This window comes from Ictidomys tridecemlineatus, chromosome 3 (assembly GCF_052094955.1).
Source record: "Ictidomys tridecemlineatus isolate mIctTri1 chromosome 3, mIctTri1.hap1, whole genome shotgun sequence".
NCBI lineage: Eukaryota > Metazoa > Chordata > Mammalia > Rodentia > Sciuridae > Ictidomys > Ictidomys tridecemlineatus.
This window is the reverse complement of record NC_135479.1, coordinates 31,696,069-31,712,709: the sequence shown is the minus strand read 5'-3', so window position 1 is coordinate 31,712,709 and position 16,641 is coordinate 31,696,069. Positions and strand designations below refer to the sequence as shown.

Genomic DNA, 16,641 nt, shown 5'->3' with positions numbered 1-16,641 from the left:
TGGTGGGCTTTGCCGGAGACCCTGCCAGGAGAGCCTCACCCAATTATTTAAAAGAGAGAGAACTTAAGCATCAGGCGCGACCCTCCCTGGATGTCAGGTGCGGCAGCTGTAAGGGGAGATTTAAGTAAGAATCTGGAATAAAAGTCTATCAGGAAGGACAGAAGAGAAGGGAGAGCCCCTCCAATGGTCTCTCTGCTCTCCCCTCACAATCCTGGACCTGGGCAGCTAGTGGCATCAGGTGTCCAGAGGCGCAGGACACCCACCCACCATGGCTTTCTCTGTGTAGACTTGGCCAGGACTCACACCTGGGTGCCCCCTCCCTGCAGGCCAAGTGACTTCTGCCTAAAGAGCAACATGCCCTGACCCCCTCCACCCAGCTCCCTCCATCCCTCCTCCAGGGGCCCCAACACACAAATCACTCTGCTCCCATTAACTCTGCCTGTACACAAACAGTCGGCGCCTGCATGCGTGTGTGACGCGTGGGCGCAGGATCTCTCCCTCTCCCACGTAAACACAAGATTCATTTATTAAATGCCTCTCTGGCATTTCCTTTTCTGCCTTCATCCTGCTTGTTTAATATTGCATTTGACATTCTCATTTTATAAATGGCAACAGAAGCAGAATGGATGGCTAAAATTAGCTCACCAGTGAGAGCCATGCTACAAACAGGAGGGTGAACACAGAAGCCCAGTTAATCCCACCCACATCACACACACACCCCCACCACTGGGGGGCCGGTTCCCAATAGAGTTCTCGGTCTTCGGGGGATGCGGAGGAGCGCTGGCGGGAGCCCAGACATCCTGCACTATGCCAGGGGCTGAGGCCCTCAAGCCCACCTGGCCTGGGATGACTCCTTCCCAGCACCACAGTCCTGAGACCCAGAGGCCAGCTCCGGACTCTCCTCGCTCATCCTCCTGGCCCTCCCTCTCCAGAGCCCTGTCTGAGGCCCAGTCCCGAGGTGTGCCCTGAGCAGAAGAGGGCAGGCCTGAGATCTCCCCAGGCTTCGCTCCTGGAAGTGCTTTTTCTGGAACTTCCCCAAAGGAGGATGTGGCTGAAGAGTCTGACTCAGCTTGCTGGGATCGAGAAGGTCTCAGGGTGCTTCTGTTGTGCTCAGAGGCACTGACAGTGTCCCCTCCAATTGGGGTACTTGGGACCAGCCCTGCCTGGGCCCACGGCCTGCACGCTACTCACTTCTTACCTGAAAAGCACCTCCCTCCCACCCTCCCTCCCAGGGATTCCATATAGGTCCACTCAGGATGATTCTGAGAACCAAGGTGACGACACTAAACATATACCCCTTTGGTGGAGGGTGCCGTGGCCTGGCTGTTCCAAACCCTTTACAGGCCCTAAGTCACCGCACTCTCTGAGCCAGGCAGTAACAATGCCTCTTTCTGTAAGAGCAGCTAGAGAGCCTGACTGACAGGAAGTCACCTTGCCCAAGGTCACAAAGTGGCAGTGAACTGTGAGAGGGTTTGTGGCACTCTGTGCCAGCAAGGCCTCTCAGTTGGCAACACCCCTGTGCTGTACTTCCTCCTGCTCAGAGCTTGGGGTGGGGGGGGTCCTAAGAATCAAGACCCTGAGCTTCCCACAGGCTGCTATCCCAAGCCCCGGTGTCTGTCTGGGGTTCCCCTCTCTTCTTTGCCTCTGTCTAATAAAACACTATTCAATAGTGAACCTGGCCCCTGGAGACAAGCAGCCCCCGAAACTGGCTGGCTTCCTGCTTGATTGGTTTAGGCCCAGAGTTGCAAACCATGGCCAGCAGGCCAAATCGGGCTGGCTGCCGCCTGTTTTTGTAAATAAGGTTTTATTTGAAGGCAGCCACGCCTGCTCATTTGCATATTGTCTGTGGTTCTGTTTGGTTACAATGGCAGAGCTGAATAGCTGTGCAGGGACCATATGGCACTCAAAGTCTCAAATATTTACTATCTGGCCCTTTACAGAAAGTCTGTTGGCCCCTGGCTTAGGCCAAGTGGAGGTCACTTGCTGTTACCAAGTGGTTTTCAGCACGCCTGACTCTCCCAAGCCTTCCAGATTATAGATGCAGCAACCGAGCAGGCGAGACAGGACCTGAATCAAGGCCTTAGAGGAGCTATAGCAGGCAGCAATTCTGTGTTCACAATTTGGCAGAAAAGGAACCAGATGCAGACACATTGGGGACTCAGTGGTGGTCACAGAAAACCAGTGGTGAACCCTCAAATTCAGTCTTGGGTTCCAAACCTCTCAGTGCCTCTACATGACCCAGCAGGGGTCTCTACATTCCCAACGAGGGGACAAGGACACGGGCACTTTATCAGGAAGCCAGCCTACAGCTGTGCCTCATACATCGGCGATGCTCAGAGCACTAGACAGACCTGGGGATCCAGTGCCAGGCCCAGCGAGGCCAGGCTTGCCCCAGCTCCACACTCCCCTCCCTCCCAGCTACCTTCTTTCTGACGCTGGATGAACGATTTATTACCCACAGCTCCCACGTTATCCATCATTAGCAACGATCCTCGCCTGGCGCTTCTCAGACTTTAATGTGCACACAAATCACCAGGGGCTTGTCAGCGTGCAGCTCCTGACTCAGGGGTCTGGGTGTGCCCAGGCCAGCTTCCAGAGGCTGCCAAACTGCTGGGACACGTCCACCTGCTGACCACCAGGGCCAGGTCTCCTTTCATTTAAAGACAATGGGCCACCAAACTAGTTGTACTCACCAGTTGCTTAGCAAATTTCTGAAAACCTGACCACCTTAAAGGAATAAGAAAAAGGACTAAAGGAATCCTGAAATAGCCCTTCTATGAAGTGAATAAAATCTCTTCCTCATAGTCAGTTATCAACCCAGATTTTTTAAAATATTACATTTGCCAAGAGGGCAGCAGGGTAGAGCGGGAAGAGCAGAGTCTGGAGCCAGATTGGCATGGGTTCAGATCTAGCACTGCCACTCAGAACTGTCCCACTGTAGCAGGCCCTTCTTCGCTCTGAGCTCTTGTGTCCCACAGTCAGGGGGAACAGGATCCCTACTCAGGATGCTATGAGGACAGACAGGAGAGGGCATGGCTCGTAAACACTCATCCCTTCTGCTGAGCCAAGTCTAGAAGGCTCTACCCAGGCACCTCCCTGACATCCTTTTGGGGAAGGCCGTGCCAGGCCTCTGAGGAAACCTGGAGCTGGCTCTTTGTCAATTCCCGCCTCCCTCCCTGCAGCTGCCCGGCTCCTCGGAAGCTGCCTGAAGGCTGGGCTCTGGCGACTAATCAAGCAAGTGTCCCTGCTGCTCAGGGGCTGTTTCAATCAGGGGGAAACGGCAGGAGGCATTATTAGCTGCACCCGCCATGGGGCTCACAGAGTGGCCAGAGAGGACTGCTCTCAGAGCATCACTCCATGAGTGCATTTGTGCCTGTTTATTGATAAAGAGCCACATTTGCATTTCCCTCTGGCTGGGGCTGAGTCTCGCTCTCACAGGGTTGGGCCTTGAGCTCAGGTGGCAGGTAGCTTCCCGCCCCTGTCCCTTGCCACTGGCAACTCTGTGCCAGTGGAGGAAGAGGCTGAGAGATCCGTGGCTGACTGGGACCCCTTAAGCCCCCAACTTGGCCCTTCTCCCTAGCCAGGAATCGGGCCCCAAGGGAGCTTGTCTCCTCTGCCCTTCTTCTAGAAGATCAAGGAAAAACATGGGCCACAATAGGGCTGAGGAGGAAAGGAAAGGACACGGACTGGCCATGGGAGGCCCAGAGGCCAACAAGAGGAACTTTAGAGTCTCCTTCAGCCCAGACATGAAGGATGGCCTTGCAATACACACTTGAGCTCTGGAGTACGGCTTTCGGGCCCTGAATTCTGGGGCTGCCACTTACTGACTATGTGAGCTTGCAATCTCTCTCTGCCTTGCCTTCCCTATCTGTAAAATGGGGGTAATGACTACATCAGAATGGACATGATCATCAAATAAGATACGTAAAGCAACATGTTGGGTCTTTCTGGACGTCCTCCTGCCTCATCCTAGAGACCACACATCTTCTTGAGGCCTGCACAGGGGGTGAGGGGATGAAGTCTTATGATCCCAGCTTCCGGAAGACAGCTATCCTGGGCCTCAGCAAGCAGGAGCACTAGGGCCTGCTCTGGTTGGTTGGATGGTACAGAAAGGCCCTCCGTTTTAAAAATGCCTGGGAGACTTATCAACGGGATTAGCCTGGAAATGGCTTCAGTGGCTATGACGTGCCTCACTGTCATGAGAACCCTCACTGAGTCCTTTACTCATTCCACAGTTACTCATTGTCTACCAAGTGCTGGGCACACATGATTAAATTAAAGATCTGGATTCAAGTCCAACCTCTGTGACTCATCAGCCATGAGACCTCTCCTGGTAGGAATATCAGAATACCCTCCACTGCAGGATGCTGAGAGGGGCACAGCCACCTGCCAGCTCCCCTGAGACCCAGGGAGATAGCAAGGGCTGTAAGAGACTGGCCTTTCCAGTGTCACAGCACCTTCCAGCATACCAAACACACTATGAACATTCCAGCAGCCACCAGGGCTTCTGGCTGGTGGTCTCCAAGTTCTCTGCCTTTCTGGATCTCTCATTTGAATTCTGCCCATAGCAGAGTATAAATGCATTTCCTTTCTTTGGGTCTCAGTAGAGAATTCAAAGCAACTCAGGATGCAGGCTCCCCTTTCAATCCCACCCTTTTTCAGAGGAGGGGGTGCTGGCTGGAGGAAGATCTTTCAGAGACAGGTGACCTGGACAATGGCAAGAGCTCATGTTCATCAAGCCTGTGCCCCGAGACAGGCTTCATGCAAAACTCTATGTTCATAGCATCTCCCACCTCCAATGACCCAAAGAGGTGGCACTGTTGCTAGCCCTGCTTTACTTATGTCCAGTCACCTACCTCCAAATTCCCCCACTTGGGGCCCATAGTTGGTGGGGCTGGGCTGGGCATCGGGATCCTAGTCACTCTGCCCTGCTTCCTCCTCTTTGTCTACTTCCATTTCTGACTTACCTCTTAAAGAGCATGTACTAGCCCCAGATTCAAAAGAAGACAGAATCTTTTACACCAGACTCACCAGTTACTCACACCCGTCAAAGTTAACACCCACCTGAGTGGAAGAGTCACCTAATGTGGGCGGAAAAGAAATGGCCACAAACTTCTCTGGCTTCTCTTGGTCACCTAGGGTTTGCCTTTCACCCCACACTCAGACAACTGTACAGTTTATCACACTAAAACTCAAGACCTATGGTCCTGCACTCTCTGGGCAGCCGGGGCCTCAGTTTCTCCACTGGAACAGTGAGGAGGATAAAGTCCTTCCCTGTCTGGGTCTCAGGCTCATTTCCAAGCCTGTCAATAGTCAAAGGCTGTATTTGCATTCCAGGTGGCACACAGAGCTGTTCTTCCTGCACTGGGCCTTTCCCGATGAACCGTGAAGTCCTGGCAGGACAGGAAGGGCATCTGCCTGCACTCTCCGCTGCTCCTTCTATTCCCTGCTGCCCAGGCAGCCTTCAGCGGAGCCTATCAGTAGCATGCTCTGGCTAGGATAAACAAGGCATCCAGGCACTGCACACAGGTTTAAGTCCTCTGTCTCTCTAGTCTTAAAAACAGCAAATAGTGACCTAATGAGAGAGAAAGGTACCATGGAAAGGCATTGGCATCTGAGGGACAAAGCCTACAAAGGGACCAGGGGTATTATCTCCTTGGTCCTGTTTTAAAGCATGCACTGACGTCTCCAACATGCAGTATGCAAAGAAAGAGTATTTTCATTTCAGATGCATATGATGGCTAGGAACAATATGAACAATATTATTTTAGTGCCCTGGGAAAAAATTAGCAAGTCAAATATTGAATCAGGCCTGTAGCACCACATGCTAAGCAGATTGCTTTGATCTTATCCACACTAAAAGCTCTATTATTGAATTTAAAGTTGGTGAACGCACATCAGACCAATATACAACTCATATCTAAATGTATGTTTCAGAAGCAAGGAATGTTTTGACAAAAGGGAGAAAATATCAAAGTTACAGCGGAGACTGAAACATGAATTTGCCCTCCCTCTTCTCTGAGGGTTGGAAGCTTTGCTGGCCAACCAAAATGCTGGTGCACCAGAGGACTTGCGGATGGCTCCAGAAACAACTTCTGGAGCTCCCATTTTGTTCCAGAACCAACAAAGAAGGGGTTTCTCACCCCCTTCCCAACTTGAAGAGAGGAGCCTGAGATAGCAAATAGGCACACACTGAATGGCATGGCGCCCTCTGGTGGCCACTTCTCTGGGAGGCCTACCTGGCTCCCCAGATCCCATAGTCCAACCTCCTCCCTCCTCCAGAGGCAGCTGTGGCAGGAAAAGGAACTTCAAAGAGCCAGAGGGAAGAAGGGAAGCAGCTGGTCCTGAAGGCAGACACAGTCTAATTGACCACCAGGGGAGGGGGTGTTAATTACCCAGCTGGGCCCAAAGAGAACTAGTTTGGTAAACTTCCTATCTAGGATATGCTCCTCCACAGACTAGCATGGAAAGCACATTGTAAACCAGGGGTCAGCCAACTACAACTCAACAGGCCACATCCAGTGCCTCTGTCTGTCCTTGCAAGGCCCAAGAGTTAAAATGGTTTCTATGTTTTTAAATGGTTAAAAAAAAAAAAAGATAGTATTTGGTGGGCTGGGGATGTAGATCAGTGGTAGAGAACTTGCCTAGCATATGTGAGGCAGGGGATCAATCCCCAGCACCACGTACACATAAAGAATAAGTAAATAAATAGATAAAACGGTAACACGGGAAACTTCCATGAAACCCAAATCTATAAACAAAGCTTTATTGAAACACAGCTCCACTTATTCACAGGATATACAGCCAATGGATGCTTCTGTGCCATGACTCAGGAGTGATTAGTTCCAAGAGTCGGCTGTGTGGCTGCAGAGCTGAAAACACCATTTGGCCCTTTAAAGAAGAGCTGAGCTAAACCATTGCCATCACGCACAGAGCTGAATCCTGAGACTCTAGCCAGACCCTGTGCCCACCCCTGCCTAGCCTGCACACGATGTGGGGTGCAGCCAGGTGGCAAGCGGTGTGCGCTGGGGAAGGGGTGTCCCATATCACAGCAATCCCCCCAGACTTACCATTTTATTATTGATTTCATGGAAATGAATCTCACAGACTTTCTCCACAACATCTTCATTCTCAAAAGTGACGAAGCCAAACCCTGAAGGGAAAAGAAGGAAGAGAGAAAACAAGAGAGGTGGGGTGAGTTGGGCTGGGCAGGCCCTGGGGGGGGGGGGTTTCTCTTGACAGCCTGCAGTCAGGATAGGCTCCCGATGGGGTGGGTGGGCGGGGTCCCTGGGAGGACCTTAAAGTCCAGGCAAGGATTCTAATTTGTACCCAGCTCCCTTCCAACAGCGAGGAAAAGTTAATGATTTCACCCACATGCAGCGGGCACTGTGTGGTTTACATTTGCCCCGAAGCAAACAAGAAATTGACTTGTCTGTTATTTACGAGGGTCAGAGCCCTGCGGCTCTGTGCGCAGAGGCAGGCGGGTGGGCGAACAGCAGCCTCGCGGATCACTGCGGGGCCACGCTGGCCCTTTCCGGGAGCTGGAATGGTCAGCCCTCGGGTCGGCCTCCAGACGGAGGCGGTTATTTGTCCTTTTCTTCCTGAATTACTTCCTCTAATACCTCATCAGGACATCCTGAGGCCTGGAAGAAACTATTAAAAGTTGCAGGCCTCTGTTCTGCGCAGGCATCCTTTTTCTACTGCCGCTTCAAAAGCGCTGCGGATTTGGGGCAGTTTAAGGCTATTTGATGCCTGCTGTCAGCCGTCAGCTATCCACTGTATTTACTCGGCTGGAGACCGGCTTTGCTAGACAAGCTGCACTGAAGAATTTTGGCAGGCGACAGCGGCTCAGCATCCTGAGTGTCTCTCTCCACCCTCCTGCCCCTTCCTTTTTTCTCTTCCCACCCCCGACCGCTTTTCCTGCCTGTGGCCGCAGCTGTGACCCGACTCAGTAAGCACCACGGTCCCACATAGACCCGCACGAGGGGCACGCCCTGCATGGGATGGAACATGCGCAGTGCCGGCACCAACATGGGGAAGGGAACCGGGCAGAGGTGCAGATGCATTAGGGAGCCAGAGGGCCTGGGTTCCAGCTGTGACTGTGCATCTTGTCTCTGGATAACCTGGAGAGCCCCGTCCCCTCTGAACCTCGCATTATGCACCTGCAAATTTAGGGGGTGGGACTGGACAGGAGGTGCCCACACATTCGGCTCTCTGCTAGGGACTGAATGTGCTCTTGTCCATATGCCTGTCCCTCCCTATCCCCTGGTCCATATGTAGCACTACTTCCCAGTGCCACAGTGTCAGAAGGTGGGGCCTTTGCCAATTGATTCCATCATAAGGACATGAGGATGGAGCCCTCACAAAGAAGCTTAGTGTCCTTATCAAAAGCCATGAGGGAGCTAGCTTTCTGTCTGCCAAGGGAGGCTCAAGAGAGCCGTCTTCTCTAAGCCAGGAAGTGAGCCCTCGCCAGAACCAGCCATGTTGGTCCCTGATCTTGGAGTTCCAGCCTCTAGAACTACTGGGAAACTCGTGCTGTTGGTAAGCCGGGGTCCTCTCATATAGCAGCCCCCACAAGACACTGTCCTCCCCAAGGTTCCAAATCTGGCTGAATGCAATGCTGGACACACCAAACAGGAAGAAAAAAAAAATCAGAATGACTTTTTGTATTATGCTCATAGTGCTTTCTATCCACGAGAAAAACAGATGCTTCCCATTCAACTTGGTACCCAAGGTGGAGAACGCTTCTCCCAAGTCCCTTCTGGCTCACATATACAACTCCACCACACCTTGTCTGGAATACAAGGTGCTGATACCCAGAGCCCTTACACACAGCTCTTGCAGACTCTTCAAGATTCTTCAGGAAAAGATGAGCACTCTCTGCTCTCAATCTCCAGTAAAACAGAAGGCTGGGACCACCACCCAAAGGTAATCAGGACCTTCAGTGTGCACCAGTGGTTACTACCCACCAAACACTGGGCCAGTGCTCCCAGGGCATACAGCCCAGCTCATGTCATACACAAGATGGACACCTGACCTTCCATAAGGAGGACATAGGCATTCACTGTAGGAGCTCAAAGAGGACAAATTTCACCCAGTATCACTGGTAAAAGGTGGGTCCTCAGTTACCTCTGAGGTCTGAGGCAGGCAGGAGATACACAATGGGGTTATATGAAATGAACCTTTCTCCAGGTTCACGCCCACTGCCCTCCTCAACCAGGTCCCCGGAGAGAAACAGAGCCACAGTGCTGCTGTTGGTTCCCCTCTCTGGGCGGTTTATCTTGGCGGAGAAAGCCTTTCCTAGGATGGACCTCACTTTCTGATGTGTCTCTCACTTCTAGCCTTTTAAAGAGTGAACTGCTCAAGAAGAATCATGTTGCTCTGTGTGTCCCTCACTTCTAGCCCATGGGCTGCATCTGTCTTTGAAAGCCACCCCTCAGGCCTAGTCCCCAACCCAGGAACCTTGCAAATAAAACAAGCCCAAGTGGACCAGTTTTTCAGGGATCTCACTGCTAATCAGGGTGAGTGTAGAGGCTGGAATGTGGTCCTCCAGATAGAGATCCATGTCCTAATCCCTGGCAAGCACGAATGTGACCTTCCTTGGAAAAAGGGTTCTTGCAAATGTAACTAAGTTAAGGATCCTGAGAAGAGATTATCCTGGATTTAGGGTGAACCCTAATTTAAATGACAGGCGTCCTCACAAGAGACAGGAGAGGGAGATTTGAGACTCAGAAAAGAAGGGCGTGCGAAGGCAGACATAGGCCAGAATGGGGTGATGCAGCCACAGACTCAGAAAGAGCCAGAGCCACCAGACACCAGAAGAGGCCAGGAGAGATGGTCTCCCACAGTTTTTGGAGGGAGGACAGCCTCAACCTCCAGAACGGTGAGCATCTATTTCTCTCTTTTGAGCCACAAGTGGTCATTTGTCATGGCAGCTACAGAAACCTAGCACGGTGAGGTTACAGGTTTCAGTTGCCCCCAAAGAGGCGGGTCATGAGCCACCCCCTCCAGCTGACCCACCAGTTATGCTGCTCTGGACAGAAGGCAGACGTGTGGATGTGTGATGGGGACAGAAAATGAAGTCAGGGCCAGAGAAAGACACCACTCACTCCGCAGGCTGGAGCCTGGCCTGAAACACACTTGACCCTGGGAGAGATGCCAGGTTTGTCAGGCCACCATGGGGCCCAAGGCTGAGCTCCCTGTCCTGGATGCTGCATCTGTGCTCCATCCAACTCCTTCCCGGCCTACTGTGCAAAGCACAGGACCCCCAGCCCCTACAGTTTAGAACTCTTTGCTGCCAAACTTCCTCCTCTGCTACCATGCCTGGACAGGAGGGAGGGCAGCCGAGCTGAGGGACAGGAACTAAAATGCAGAGGGCTGTGGGGGCGGGCGCAGGCCTCCTCCCAGAATTTCAGGTTCTGATTCCCATACGCTCCCTGCCCGTCCCTTCCCCAGTCCCACACGACTCAAAATGTGAATATCACAAAAATGATTCTCCTGACTAAAGGCGAAAGCCTGGATTTCAGGCCCAATCCGCCCTCGATGCAGAACAATTCGGTGATGTCAAGACTCGTCCGTGGGATTTAAAAGATCTATATCATCTCAACATCCCTCTCTGTTAGGTCTGAAGGGAGAAAACAAACTTGATTATGTCTAAAATATTTATTTATTCCATTTGAGGAAGCAAGGAAGCAATGAAACACTTAATTATCAATAAGTGTTATTCCTTAACGTATAATCATTTTTATTTCACAGGTGTATTATCATTTCCAATGGATGAGTAACTCAGTAGCAAACAACCTCCAAATAAATTAAACTGAGGAGTGGAGGACAAAAAACAATGGGGTCAGAAATTTGGGAGGGGTGGGTGGGTGGTGAGAAAACTCATGTTTGGTGTTAGTCTTTTTTCTTCTTTGAGATAAAATTTTTATGGCGTTAGAACAGACATAACATAAAATTTACCATCTTAACCACATTAAGGGTAGAACGAAGGCAGCAGCCACCACCATCCATCCCTCAACCTGTTTCACCATCATCCCAAACTGAAATTCTGTCCCGGATAAATAATAGCTCACTGGGGTGTGGTGGTGCACGCATGTAATCCCAGTGGCTTGGGAAGCTGAGACAGGCGGATCATGAGTTCAAAGCCAGCCTCAGCAACCGTGAGGCTCTATGCAACTCAGTGAGACCCTATTTCTAAACAAAATTCAAAATAGGGCTGGGGATGGGGCTCAGTGGTTGAGTGCCCTCAGGTTCAATCCCTGGTATGCCACCCCTCCCCCTTGACAAATAGCTCCCTATCTCCCTCTCCCAGCTCCTGGTAACCTTCACCTATTCCAGACACCTCGTATGTGTTCAATCATACGGTATCTGTTCTTCTGCGTCTGGCTCAGTTCACACTGTCTTTCAGGCTCTTCTGAACAAACCGCTGCACAGGTTCAACACAGGCCTTGGATGTGGGGGGTGGGCAGTGGGCAGGCGTTGACAATTGAGTGATGATCACCTGCCACTCTCCCCAAAGAGAATCAGAAATGGAATCTTCTGAAGGCCCATCAAACTAAGGCACAGTAGCCAGAACAAAGAAACACAAGTTATCTTCGCTCAAAAGCAAGGGCCAGATGAACTAGGCCCCCCTGGAGAGTCCCTTGGCCTCTCTGGGCCTCTCAAAGCAGGCACAGCCTGGGGTCTGGACTGATCAGGGTGAGGACTCTGATCTGTGAGCATCCACAGGGGCTCACACTCCACTGGGGCCCTTTGGGGAGTCCGTGAATACTGCCTGCTCCATTTCTCTTCTCCTTTGGTGCTGAGACACCACCCTGGAGCCAGAGACCCTCACCCTAGGTATTTAACTCTTGAAAGCCACCACTAAGAAGAGAGAGGTGCTCCAGAGACTGATGACACAGAGGGGCAGGTGTCAGGGCCAAAAAGACCCATGCAGCAAATAAATACTTCTCACCTGTCCTTAGCAAATGGCACCTGCTCAGCTTCTCCGGAAGCCCCCACCTTTAACTGCACCCCACAAGACTAAGGGGCCCCAGGAGCCAGCATAATCAGGGGGCCAAGAAGGTGTTGAGGTTAATTCCCAGTACAAAGGGATTTCAGAACACACATAAGTAGGATAGCAGTTGACAAGGGCCATTTAAAAACAAAATTCTAGCATTCTCCTGAATGAAGCTATTATTGGAAACTAACAAGAAAGCTCTATTTAAGAGATAAGCATTTAACAGTCAAACCTCTTTTCCCTCTTTTATTCAAATGAACAAAACTGAATATTCATCGGAACAATACAAGGTTATAAAATGCAAGTGCGCGTGCACCTGTACACACACACACACACACACACACACACACACACACACACCAGAAGAGACCATAAATCTGAAAACAAGATACCTCAAAATTAAAATGTCCTGGGGCTGGGGTTGTGGCTCAGTGGTAGAGTGCTCACCTAGCACATGTGAGGCCCTGGGTTCGATCCTCAGCACCACATATAAATAAATAAAATAAAGGTATTGTGTCCAACTACAACTAAAAAAACAAATAAATATTTTAAAAAATTAAAATGACCTGCTCCAAATAAATGTAGTCATGGAGAAATGACTGATAGTTAACTTACAAAGATTTTTTTTTTTTTTTAAGGTCAGGGAGGGAAAGTCTTAGCCTCAAAAATTATTTTCTTCTCTTATCATATAGGTCAATGAACACTAATAGGCAATCAGATAAGGCCTGATGCTCCTTCAGTGGGAATCAATGCAAGCAGGACTTAACACACTGGGTAATGGAGGGAAAAGGGGAGGGAGAAAAACCCCCCCATTGTCAAATTTATCTGAGTATCCCACGTGGAATTTAAGGTATGAGTATGCAGGAATATTTATAACACACGCAACCCGCCCCCTCTCCCTGGAAACTCAGGGCTGGGAAAGCACTGATATCCGTGGGTTGCTTCCTCATACACACAAATTTCTCAGGTGTGGGCTTGGGGAGAATCTTCTGGTTTTAAAATGCTTCTCACCCCTCATCCTAGCTGGTCCCCAAGGCAACCCAGCAGGAGGGGAGGCAAGACAGGCTCCATCACTGTCACAGTGCTCGACTGCTCTGCACAGTTCAGTGGCTTGTCCACCGTGATGTGGCCACTCAGACCAGACCAGGAGTCATACTTTCATATCCACACCCTGCTTTTCTGGAGCAGATTGTCTGTCCTTGGATCAGAACATTCAAAGGTGGATTTGGTGGCCATCTGGCCCAGAGAAGGAAGCAGGGATAAACTGGGCCACAAGGCATGGTGGTCTGCAGTCTCCTTCGGAGGCCACCCCTGGATGGCCGTGTGTCCAGCATCATTCACCTTGGCTGCCCCCACCTCCTCGGGGCCACCTGGTGGACTACAGCGCCTCTGACAATACCCCATCTTAGAGAATCCAGTTCCAGCTGCCAGTAGTGTTTCCCGGGCATTTTCGGATGTGAGGCCTTGGGCATGTGCTGGGGTGGCGCGAGGCTGGGCCTGCTTTCCCACCCAGATGCTACTGTGCACTTCAGGGGGCAGGAGAGTCATTTTCCACAGTCAGGGACTGGATTCCTTCAGTCACCGCTCAGGCCTGGCACCAAGGGGTGGCTGTTCACTCTCAGTCTGCATTCTGCTTGATAATGTCACAAAGGGAAGCCCCTCTACTTGTGAGCAGCTATTCTGAACTCAGTCCCCACCACGCCCTCCCCACCCATGAAGTTAAGGATGAAGGATGGCGGCCCAGGACCCTGTGTCCTTCATGTGAGGTGGACGATCACAAACGTGTTTTGCACCCTGCTCCTCCAGGCTTCCCTGCCAGAACATTTATGGAGTGGGGAAGAGCCCCTTGTCCCAGCAACCCAGCAAGAGAGGCCATCGCAGGGACACGCTGCTTCCTGGGCTGCCTGACTGCTCAAGCAGAAAGGCAGGACGGGGTGGAGGGGCTCGAACCTGAGTCTTTTCAGAGAAATGTCAAGTAACAAAGATGTTCACAGAGAAAACAATGGAGGTAGCTCCTTGGTCGGTCTGACCCGACTGGACATGGGCTGAGGGACATCTTTGAAGCCTTCTGGACCCCAAACACAGAAGTGGGGCCAGGGTGCCCAAGACGTGGCACACTGACCCCCCCCCCCAGTGAGTCAGCAGCCTCAGGGGATAAAATGAACCTCTCATTTCTCTAGCCTTATTAAGAACAGGGGCGGGCAGGGTGACCCCTGCTCTGCCCGGGACTCAGCACAGGGGCTGAACAGAGCTGGTCAGGACAAAGACTTCAGGTCCAGAAGCCACTGGAGGCAGATGTTTGCTACCTCCCACCCCTGCAGTGGCCAAATAAGCCTGGAATGGGGCCTGCAGACGCCCCTCTCCTCCCACCCCTGTCTTCCTCTTGGACAGGAGCCAGCAGGCCACACCAGCTCTCAGAGCCCCCCACCTCCCTCCCCACCTCGGCCTCTTCGGGTGGCATCATGGCATCCTTCATGCACCTGCTTCCTCGTTTACACCCATAGTTTGGCAGCTGGTTGCTGTAAACTATAATAAAATGCCTTTCCCCCAAAAAAATGAAGGAATGTGACCAGACATGCCAGACATCATGGTATTAAAGCCGTGTCAATTAATTTCTCCCCTGCTTGATAAACGAGCCCCATTCCATCTCTTAATAATGAGGAGAGAAACAAGAAAAGTTGACACTTAGTTTAATTTATTTTCTCAACTTGCCTGGTCATATTTCTTTCTGCCTTGCAGAGCAGGCTGGGGCTGTGGGGAATCTCAAGCGGCTCGTGCGTGCAGGACGGGCAGCGATGGGTGTGAAGAGACGCGGGGCTCCTTCGCTCCCTCACACCACTAATCAGGAACGGGGAGCGGGAGAGTGGCTTGGCGCGCCAGCACACACGTGCGCCTCTCCAGCCACCTTTGGAGGCTGAGGTGGGAGAGTGTGGGGAGGCAGCCATCTCAGGTGTTCAGGGACTCGGGGAACAGAAATGGCACTATCAGATTTCCAATCTAGTCCAGTGGAGCTGCACAAGCCTGGATTCCCTAAATTAATATTAAGCTGCGTGGGTGGTATTTGCCAGAGGGGAGCCGATTTCTCAAATGGAAAGGTGCTTTTCTTTCCTTTTCAGTTGGAGGATGCTCCAGCCAACACTTGACCTTGAAATGTGAGGACAGACCTTCCACAAGTCAGATGCCCGCCAGGGACTAGCGAGTGTTTCTTCAGTGACAAGGAGCTTGTACTGTACGGTCTACCCTAAACTCAGGACCGTTCGGGGACACTCCTGGAACTCTCCTGGACCATACGTAAGCCCAGGTGGGGTGTGCCCAAGTGTGCTGGGTGTGTCCTGCAGCAGGGCCTTCATCTGGGGAAGAGCTGGTGAAGGGCGCAGCTTTCTGGGCTCTGCCTGTCTCCTAACGGGCAGGAATCTACATTTTCATCTAGGTTTCTGGTAACTCCGGTGCCCATGCATGTCTGAATGCTCAGTTTCCCAATTTAGGATGAGCCAAGCAGATCACTGGGTCAAAGAGAATCTGGAACTTTCCATAGGAAAGAGAATTCTCAGGACCCTCTTCTATGAAACAGAAAAACCAAAGATGTTTTTAAGAAGCCTCTGACATCCTTTTCATGGGCAGCCCTCATCCAAGGCAGACCCAAGAGATCAAGGACAAAGCCAGAGCTCAGAAGCCTGCTCATACTACAGTGTAAAGGGCAGATCTTGCTTCCACTCCCAGAGGTATTGAAAGGCTACCTGATAGAAATCCATATGCAAAAAGCAATTAAAAGCAGAATCAGGGCACTGTGTGTGTGTATGTGTGTATGTATGTGTAAACTGCTGAGGGCACTTCCCTGAGTGTGTGACACTATACAAGTATACACAGCTTTCCAACATAAGGACCGGGATGGGGTACCCTGAAGACCCACCCAGAAAGGAGGAGGGGGAGGTTAGAAAAGGCAGGCCGAGTGGAAGGGAAAAAGAGAGAAAGTGGGTTGGGAGCAGGACCTCTGCTATCCCCAAACCGTTTTTCCAAGAGCGGAATCTGCCATGAATACTGATGGTGCGATTTCAAAGTGCCTGCGGCTGCAGGGAAAGGGTGTCTCATCCCAGACTCTTGTTAACTGAGAGGCAAAAAGCACCTGTGGTCCAGGCCAGACAACCCCAACCTCATTTAATTCCGAGTGCGCTCCATAGCAGCGATTCTGTGAATGACACTTGTCAGGGCGGCAGATTAGTTCACAAACCTATTTTTTTTGTGCGTGGTGTTCCATCTTGGTCGGGAAAATAGTCAGTTCTTGGCGAGAGAGACACATATTACTGCTGTTAAGTGCCAATATAAACTCTGGGACGCAGTGGTAAATTCACCAAATTAAATCGCTAGACAACTGGCTCGGATCAGGACCCCGGCAGAAGGTGCCAGGACTGCAGCGTGCGCCCAGCGGGGTGGAGGAGGCTGAGGTCGGGCGCGCAGCTGGAGCAAGGGCACGAGGACGCGCCGCCTCCGCTTCTGCTCTGGAAACCACAGAGCCTGGGTGGCTTCGGGGGCTCCACACGCCGGAGCGAGCCTTCCAGGCCTCTCCACCCCAGGGCTTTCTAGGCTCAGGGGATATGGATGCTGGCTGGAAGCCCTTCTTTAAAAAGAGGTGGGTGTTTGGG

General features: G+C 51.5%; 1 protein-coding gene across 8 annotated transcripts in view; it reads right to left on the bottom strand.

Annotated features, from left to right (window-relative positions):
* Msi2 (musashi RNA binding protein 2) overlaps positions 1-16,641 on the bottom strand; it is a 367,496-nt gene that overhangs the window by 67,227 nt on the left and 283,628 nt on the right. For all 8 annotated transcript variants that reach the window (XM_078042286.1, XM_078042288.1, XM_078042291.1 and 5 more), the window contains exon 8: positions 7,071-7,153. In XM_078042286.1, coding sequence (XP_077898412.1) covers positions 7,071-7,153 — 83 coding nt within the window. The remainder of the gene's footprint in view (positions 1-7,070; positions 7,154-16,641) is intronic.